General features: G+C 40.9%; 1 protein-coding gene across 1 annotated transcript; it reads left to right on the forward strand.

Annotated features, from left to right (window-relative positions):
* The first annotated feature begins 2,308 nt into the window (after positions 1–2,308).
* LOC138056428 (uncharacterized) lies at positions 2,309–8,971 on the forward strand. The gene is made up of 4 exons (XM_068902216.1): positions 2,309–3,316; positions 7,195–7,353; positions 7,861–7,951; positions 8,329–8,971. Exons 1-4 carry the CDS (start codon positions 2,473–2,475, stop codon positions 8,564–8,566), a joined length of 1,332 nt encoding a protein of 443 aa, XP_068758317.1. The 5' UTR covers positions 2,309–2,472; the 3' UTR covers positions 8,567–8,971.
* Positions 8,972–10,000: the final 1,029 nt, after the last annotated feature.

Consider the following 10,000-nt stretch of genomic DNA (forward strand, 5'->3'; position numbering starts at 1 on the left):
ACAAAGAAAACATGATGAGCTAACCATATAAACTTACTATAAACCACACATAATCCAATGACCCTCAACTGTTTGCCTTAAGACATGTTCTTAAATTTGAGTCTAACCATAATTTTGCCTTGGACATTGGGTTGAACATAGATTTGCAAATAATGGCCAGTCAAATGCAAGGGGGAAAACAAAATACCATCTTCCAAGTTTTGACACAGATGTTGACACCAAGTGTGTTGCATTATTACAATAATGATAGATCATTATTATTTGGAGATTGTGGAACCTAGACTACAATTAAGTCACTCGGGTGCCACTTTCAAGCACTATTTCCCAGTCAATAATCCTAGGATTAACAGGAAGCAGGGCCTGGACTTTGCACTTTTATTTAACAAATTGTTCTTCTGGATGTTCTCTTAATTAACAGGCCAACAGTCTCCCGAACATGGGTGTATCAGTTGATTGCACAGGGTATTTTGGTGGGCAAGTATTTATAATAAACAATGTTATTGATCACACTACTGTGCAACTAGAACTTCTTCTGAGTGTAATCTCAGAGGCCAGTCTTGCAATCAATTTACCTTTTCATTGAAGAAATGCCCTGAGACAGGGACAAAGAACTTCAATATTTACTATGTAGTTCTGGCCAGTACTTGTGTTCATTCCAACTTCACAAGTTGGCAAGGTGTTTTCTTTTAGACAGCTGCCTTTATGGGGGCAGTCAGGAGGTTAAGTGGTTATTGCAGAGTGGCAGCACTCTAAATGAACTGCTGCCTTGGTTCAAGGAGAAGGTTGACAACTTTCAAATAATGCTCTTAAAATATATGTTACGTTTAATTAACGCATTGTAAATACATGTATGATTGATTGTAAAGGTGATTAGAGAAAACCCTGCCCAAATTATCTTGTTGGTGAAAACTGTAGCGAATGCATGGGCAATACCCTCGTGTGCAAACTTAAACAATGGTTGTGAACACTTCATGCTTCAAAAACAAATATGGAACACTCACCGTATCCTCCGTTTATGCAACGCATATTCCTAAAAAAATAACTGGGTTTGGACCTAAGGCCCAAAAATTCCACACAAATATGTTACACAGATCTGATTTGTCCACTTAAAGTCAAGAACCAAGATCTCACTACCAAAATCCACCCCGTCAAGATTTATAAAGTAACACAGGCAGAATACGAGATGGACACTTCCCGTCTCATTTGCACGATTTGTGCTCCCTATCAGGCGCATGCGCAGTCGTTTTTCAGCTCTCGTACCCAGAGTCCACGGGCGTCTTGGCCAGCATTCCAAGACATCACATTGTCTTCACTGGTAGGACAAGACATGGAAAAGTTCTTTTCATAGCTTGAAAAGTGCAGGAAGCAGATTGCTAATCCTATGGAATAGCATACATGTTCAACAATGTACATTGGCTTGATTATTTCAACTTTACCACAAAATATATTTACAATAACAAGTTGTAAGAATGTGGGCACTAAACGTGCTGTGGTTCCCTGTTGGCAATCAGAAGAGAATTAAAATACTGATTTTACACTGACATGACAATACGTGCAGTCAATCGATGAGATGAGAGATAAAACCACAATACAACAATCAAATGGTTTCACTGTGAAAATGAAGTACCACAGATATGTGGTATAATAATAGTTCCTTTTAGGAAAATAGCTTTGGGTCAATGTATACTGGGGAAAGTCGTTGTCAGAAGGCTCATATACACCGATAAGAAATAAGATAATCATTCAAGTGTATGAAAAAGATAATTATGTTTAATTGATTGAAAGTAAACATGCAATATAAACTATACATTACGGAAGACAGTGAGCACACCTCCGTGACTAAATAGCTAGAACCAGGGCTTTCATTAAACCTTAGTTCACTGGATTTTACGGTAATCAAATGTATGTGATGTTACGGGTGAAACTGTGTGCAACGGCTGTTTCCAAACTGTTTAAAAATCACAGCCCTGAGAAATAATAGCCGTCTATAAAATTGCATTGGTTTAAAATAACATGAAATGAAAAGAAAAGCAAGATTTTTCTGTCATCTACCGCGTTCTCGTTGCTCGTGCGTTCATCCATCCGTATTTTTGGTTTCTTACATCAAATTTTACAGCTTTGGGTTCCCCCTTCGTACTCCATTTTGTTTGTTGGCAGTTGTCGTACCCAGATTTCTCTCACCTTATTCCTTGCCGCCATTTTGAAAAAATTTGCATATTTGTTCATCTTGATCACGTGATCTGCTGTGTGCCAGGGTCTTCTCAAGACCCGCCGCCATATTGAAAGCCGAGAAGACCCTGGGAACGAGGTTGCGCAAAAGTTCTGCTAGGAAAGACTGCTCGCAGTTTACGAAAGGAGCAGTCGTTATTATAAACCTCTTCCAGATCTGCTATTCAAGCATTTGATCTTTCCAGTTAATTGCTACATCCGAAGATCACTTCTAAACAGAAAAGCGACGATCTTACATCTGAAATGCCGTTTTCACAAAACCGGAAGCACTTCCGTGGAGTGATGGCGTTGTTGTTCTTGCTTACATCTCCAACACAAGCGATCAGCATGCCAAAAAGCTGTGTTAAGGTAGGAGATGCCTGGAAAAAAAACCCAACCGCAACAGTAGCTACAGATACAGATTTCCTCGTGAACATCGTCGACTGTTTGCTTTCACTGGGAGGTAATGACGAGATCTCTCGCCAGCTACAAGACCTCATCCAGAAGCTCCCAAAACTGATTGAAAAACTCCTACCTGTTGCTAAAGACAAAGCTGGCCTACTCTTGTCCGCCTACTTAGCTTACACAAGCTACGAATTGCACGATCGAGCGATGAATTTGGAAACAAACCTGCACAAGAAAAATCGGCATGACTTTGAGATGTTACAGGAGAAAACAAGGCCCATTGTTAATTTTATAAACGACCAGCTTATTCTGCAGTGGAAAAGCGGTGATATTTCCAGTTTACAGAACATCGCTTTGCCGTTACTGCGAATGCTGAGTCATTTATCCGCAGACATAACGGCGTTGATCGATACTATTAAAAAGGATATCATGCAGGCAGGAAATGATAAAAGACTGTCCCTTGCGTACGCTGCTGGCTCAGTTACCGTTTGTGTTGGCACGATGTTTTCTGCCAGTTTCGCGGGAATCGGTTTAATATGCCTTCCTTCTGTTGGCTTTGTCGCTGTCTCAATTAAAAGCTACAAGTCTCTGGAGGAAACCCTTTCCGAGTTGGAATTGTTATGGGAAAACACGGCGAAGAGGCGTAAGGAGTTGGCCAGGTATTATGCAAACCTTGAACGTATCGCAGTGACTGGGGAGACAGGTAATTTGGGAGATTTATTAAGACTCGAGGGTTTTTCTACAAATTACACCATGCACCTATCAATTGAAATTCGTTAAGGTTAAAACAAGTGTAAGCAGCTATTACCCATAAATCCTTTCGGTATTGACGTATACGATGTTTACTGACAACCTCTCTCGACAGAGCTGCATACCGATTAAACAGTTGTGTGCACATGAAGCGGTGTTACAGTAATGGACCTATCAGCAGGGGAGGGGACTTTGTACAGGTTCTCAATTTGGGGAAACAGAACAATCAAGGTTATGCTTGTTAAAAGGGACAAAACATTAAGATGTGCTATTTGCACAACAAGAATGGCATACATATATCAAGTGCTTATACATGTACTTCAAAACTCTTATACATACATCAAGACTGTTATACATACATCAAAATTCGCCATATACATATCAAAGCTCATATTTACGTGTTGAACGATGCTACATTTACATCAAGATTATCTGATATATTTATGCATCAGTCAATTCCAGCAGGGCCCACCCCCCCCCCCCCCCCCCCCGGGCTAACCCCCGGGCATTAGCATTTTTTTTTTAAATGGGCAAATTCCCCGAGATGGGGACATATAAGCTGTCTAAATGCCCCGGGGTGGGGACGAAGAAAGAGGGCAAATGCCCCGCCTTGAAGAATGGGGATGGGCACCGCTGGAATTGGTTGATGCATTACATCAAGATTCTTTAGCAATATAACATCAAGTTTCCAGAGAAATATACATCATGATTCGTAATATTTTCCATCGAGTTTTAAACACATCAAGATCCGTGATACCGTACACAGTATGACTGCTAACGTCCGTGTCTTACAGATCTACATCATTCGTGATATATATACATCAAGATTTGTGATATATACATCGAGATTCGTGCACTTCTTACATGAATACAAGCATACCGCTGGATTTAAAGAATGAGGAGTGGGCAGCCCTAGGGTGCTTACCATTTAGCTAAATAATCCGGATGGAATGATCGTTGCATAAAGGTAAGCGATTTTCCGAATTTAATGACCAACCGGATGAGAATGGCGCTTACCATTTACTACACAGCATTCCATCCCGCATATTTTACTCGATCTTGTGAGAAAGGGCCTGGAAATGGAAGGATTTTCACAAATGGTAAGAGCATTTTCCGAATTCCGTTCCGAACCGAAAAAGAGGACTACCTCTGGAGGTTGTCCACAATTTTCCGAAAATATTTTTCGGAAAATTGCCTTTCCATTTGACCTCAAACCGAATTTTCCGGATTGTTTTTGCTAAATGGTAAGCAACTCTAAAGTCGTCCCTAAAGTCCGACATGCATCTTCAGTCGCTCCATCACTTACGCAACACATCCTTCCTGGCGCCTTGTTCCTTTAAAAGAGGCATTTTTGTACCAAGGCAGGTGAAAAAGCAAGGAAAATGAATTAAACAAGTTTTAAGTTCCCTTTATTGTAATTTGGACTGCCTTACCTTGATGATGCCATCACCATGTTCAAGTCTTTATACCCAGAATAACAAGGTCAGATCCTTTTTCTCAGAGTTAAATACTTGAGTGTGGGAATTGTAGCAAAGCGTACAAGGAGTGGCTAAGTTGTTGTAGTTCTCGCGATTTGTGGATAATTCCGTTTTCCGGATTCCGGTTTCCAGATTCCAGATTAAGCGGCCTTTAGGGCTGCCCACTTCTCACTCTTTAAATCCAGCGGTATTCTTGTCTTCGTGCAAAAAGTGCACTAATCTCGATGTATATCTAACAAATCTTGATGTATGTCTATCGCGAATGATGTAGATCTGTAAGACACGGACGTTAGCAGTCATACTGTGTACGGTATCACGCATCTTGATGTGTTTAAAACTCTATGGAAAGTATCACGAATCATGATGTATATTTATCTGGAAACTTGATGTACATATTGCTTAAGAATCTTGATGCAAATATATCAGATAATCTTGATGTAAGTGTAGCATCGTTCAACATATAAATATGAGGGGTGTTTCTAAAACGAAGACCCAAAAACGAAGACCTAAGACCTAAGACCCACTGATCTAAAACGAAGACCCATTGATCTAAAACGAAGACCCACTGATCTAAAACGAAGACCCTGTGATCTAAAACGAAGACCCACTGATCTAAAACGAAGACCCTGTGATCTAAAACGAAGACCCACTGATCTAAAACGAAGACCCCGTGATCTAAAACGAAGACCCTGTGATCTAAAACGAAGACCCGCTGAACCTCAAAAGTGTTAAAACGATGCCATTGTATATTATGGAATTGTGGGAACGGTGGAACAGTGGAACATCTGAATGTTAGCTCTGAGTGCTTGCTCTCGAAACGCCTCACAAGTAATGATATAGCGATGTTTAGTGTGATGTCACCCTTTGTTACTACAGTAATATGGCAAACAGAACCTAATTATCATTTTAACAGGTTCCCGCAAAGCAGACAAAATTTTATTGGTGGAATTCTGCTCGTTTGGGAAAAAGCTTCAAAAATAAACCACCTCGAAAGGCCACACCATTTGCTTTCTCACGCAATCAAGCTGTTTTTTTTAGACAAATGGTAATCTATGCATCAATAACATGACTAAAAGTGACAACTATGACAGCTATTACGTGACAAATTTTTTGGACACAGCTTCAGAGATTAAACTTCTTTATTCTGGCGTGGAACTTCAGCACTCTGCCGTTGCCAGCAGCCAACTCTCTCTAGGTCTCTCAAAACTGGCGTTTTTGAAGCTGTGTCTAAAAAATCTGTCACGTAATAGCTGTCATAGTTGTCACTTTTAGTCATGTTATTGATTTATAGATTACCATTTGTCTAAAAAACAGCCTGCTTGCGTGAGAAGGCAAATGGTGTGGCCTTTCGAGGTGGTCCATTTTTGTGGGTTTTACCCAAACGAGCAGAATTCCACCAATAAATTACGTCTGCTTTGCGGGAACCTGTTAAAATGATAATTAGGTTCTGTTTGGACTATTACTGTAGTAACAATGGGTGACATCACACGAAACATCGCTATATCATTACTTGTGAGGAGTTTCGAGAACACGCACTCAGAGCTCACATTCAGATGTTCCACTGTTCCACTGTTCCACCGTTCCCGCAATTCCATAATATACAATGGCATCGTTTTAACACTTTTGAGGTGGGTCTTCGTTTTAGATCAGTGGGTCTTCGTTTTAGATCACAGGGTCTTCGTTTTAGATCAGTGGGTCTTCGTTTTAGATCACAGGGTCTTCGTTTTAGATCAGCGGGTCCTCGTTTTAGATCACAGGGTCTTCGTTTTAGATCAGTGGGTCTTAGGTCTTAGGTCTTCGTTTTTGGGTCTTCGTTTTAGAAACACCCAAACATGAGCTTTGATATGTATATGGCGAATTTTGATGTATAAATAACAGTCTTGATGTATGTATAACAGTTTTGATGCACATGTACAACCACTTGATGTATGTATGCCATCCTTATTGTGCAAATAGCACATCTTAATGGTGTCCCTTTTTAACAAGCATAGATTTACTTAACAATGCCTAACTAGTGCGTCGTGTCGAACCAATCGAACCACGCATCGATGGATGAGCCTGTTTTTTTCTGTCTTGTGCAACGTGGTCCGCTTTTTCCTTCGTTTGAAACAACTTCAGGTGACTTTCAGTTTTTACTTCGCGACTTCCCCTAATATTCCCCGGTTACGAGTCATTTGAAAACAAAAGCTCCCTCATTTCGCCCTCATTTTTACCACCAGGGTGAAATATTCATATCTCACTTTTAGAAGTCCCCATAAACTTCTATTTTGCCGGGGATCCCACTCCCCAGGAATGGCCAATGATAGGTGTACAAACCCCGACGGATTCTCTTTCATTGTGGTCATGCTTACAGTTCCTTGGCCCGTGGTGGAAATTCATATCCGAAGCGAGGGCTGCGATGATCCTGGAAGAAAGCCAAGCACCTGTGGTTTTGCCTATATCGAGGTGAATGGGAAAGACTACTCGCCTCACCTCAGGGGATGCAATGTTGTGGTTGTGGACGCTGCAACAGGTAACGGTAACATTACTTAGAATTCGCTCAAACTTTTCCTTTGAAGATCAGTGGAATCTTACAATGGGCAGCAGAGAAAGAAAAACTGAATAAGCGAAATTGTTTTCTTTGAATTCAGTTAATGAGTGAATGGGTAAAACAGTATCTGGGGTCTGCCCTTTTTCGTGGACTCGGAAGATGTGATATTCTGAATTGTTAAAAGGCACCTTCGACCGCAGGGAAAAAGAGAAAAGTTTGACATTATTCGTGTGGGGGAAACGGATGGGGGAGGGGAGAAAACGCTGTTCTTTTCCATTATCCCCCTCCCGTCCCGCATCTCCGATCGCGCTCACTACCGGTCTACCCCGTCCGCAATTCGCGCTCAGCCTATTCATTCTCATACTGAAAGAAGGCAAGTAGATCCTCGTAATTTTCAAGTTTCTATTGTCAGTTCAGAGTGTATGGCAAAACTGAATGCTTACATAATTCTCGAGACAATTTAGGTAAAGACCTTTACTTTATATGCAGGTTGGGTTCTCAGGGGAAGAGGATTTGACACGTTTTGGAGCTCATCAGCCGATAATCACCTTAGAGAATATCTCAATGACATCAAAGGAAAGTATGTGTACAGGCTGACGTACAAGTTTGTATTACTTTGTACTTTGAGGGACCATAAATAAGGAACTCATAAAGCAACGTGAAAATTAAACAACTGTCACTGTGCCTGGTCCCCCTAGTTTGGCACACGGCGCATTTGGCTATTATTGTTAGGTCTACAGATAGTCAACGAGACGTTGGTCTTAAATTTCACTATAGGTACACGCCCATTTCGTTGACTAGCCAAAATTTCAAAAATTTGGAGGATAAAAAAAACTAGAGTCTTATGTTGTTGAAAGGAGGCGGGATCTCCCGAGTCGACCGAGCTTTTTACGTTGGCCAATACCTCAACAGCTTTTGTTTATTGTTCCTTACAAATGTTCATTTTCGTCATTGCAGTAAAATCGTTTTAGTTGCCGTTCAAGAAGAAGCTTCCAGACACTTATCCTCAGCGATTGGTGCTCTCAAGAGACTGGGCGCTAAGGAGCCGGTATTCCCAGGCTGGCGGGGATCCTTTGCTTTCGCTGGATACGCAGGAGAAGACAAACCACTGTGGATTACACAAAAGAGTGAAAAAAACAGACTGGGACCCAGTGAGATTTCTCTTACAATTCCACTGTCAACACCGTCAAACTAAGAGCGCTTCTCACTCTAGTTCTTGCGTAGTAATTCCTAATCTCGGTAGAGGACGCGGGCAACCGAAATACCCTTCCCTAGTTTGAAGTGAATTTAAAAAGAAAATACTAAAGTACTTTATATCTTCTTCTTAGGTTTCCAGGTTAGGACAAAGGACTCGGTTGAATTCTGTAACAAAACTAGTTGTTTCGGTGTTGCACTCAGTTATTAACGTGAGATTGGTATAAGGGTAAATTAATAGCCGTAGCTGATTTTGAAAAGCTGACATGTTTTTCGAGCGTAATCCCTTTGTCAGAGCAAAGTGGAGGACTATTGGTTATGTTTGTTTATAAATTGGAGCATGAAGCTATGTTGTAAGTTATTGATGCATGAATAAATTAGTGAAATAAATTAGTGTTTCGGTGTTCCCATGTTTAGAAGTCCTCCAAATGATGTACCTTCTAAAGACCGCCTAAAGAACTTTAAAAACTCAATGCAATTTAAAGAAACGTTTGTGGCTTTCAGAACCGAAATAAAAGGGCTGTATTTGTCTTGTGTACCACTGGGCGTTTAAAGAATGATCACTTGTTTTGAAAACTTTGTAAAGCTGTGACGCAGAAATATGTACACAAAACAAGTTGATAGTCTAACAAGACTTCCCGATTCAACCAGTCGGAAACAACTAGGAACGGAACGGTTTAACGATAGGTAAAAATGTAACATTTCGCCTCAGGTCACAAGGAAGTGCTGTCTAGTATTGGTGCTGTTTCCAAGCCTCTCAAGTACGCCTCCCTATCCATGAAGTACAAGGAAGAACGAATCCAATTCCTTTGCCCATAGAACAGTTAACAGAGATGCCAAGATTTAGGTTGGAAAGTCCACGACCGTGCACAATCTTTTGTTTTGCGCTCATACACTATGCATAAATTACGTAACCAACACGTTTCTATTGGTTAGTTCCTCAGTACGGAGTAAACAATGATTGTGTTTTGTGCACGGTCAAGGCAAAAAAAGGGGAACAAAAACCTACAAAAAAGGAGGCTGTCGGGTTTCATATCCATTCCCGTCTATTAACTATGGTTTGAAAGTCTAGTTTCATTGGGGAGCAAGTGTGACGCAATGGTGAGAGCACTCGCCTCCCACCAATGTGGCCCGGGTTCGATTCCCAGATTCGGCGTCATATGTGGGGTGAGCAACACATTTGTTGGTTCTCTTCTCTGCTCCGAGAGGTTTTTCTCCGGGTTCTCCGGATTTGATTTGAGTTAATTTCGTTAGAGTCCCCAATACACTGTAGACCATTTTACAGTTGTAGCTAGGTTACCTGGCCTAAGAGTGGAAGCGAGGCTGCCGGTGACCCTGTTTTGATACAAACCTTCAGGCTTTTGTAATGTTAATATGGATTAATTAGAATTACAACAACGTAATTTACATGATAAAAGCAATAGTGGCTGTATCA

The sequence above is a fragment of the Montipora capricornis genome, chromosome 7 (genome assembly GCF_036669925.1).
Source record: "Montipora capricornis isolate CH-2021 chromosome 7, ASM3666992v2, whole genome shotgun sequence".
Classification (NCBI taxonomy): Eukaryota; Metazoa; Cnidaria; class Anthozoa; order Scleractinia; family Acroporidae; genus Montipora; species Montipora capricornis.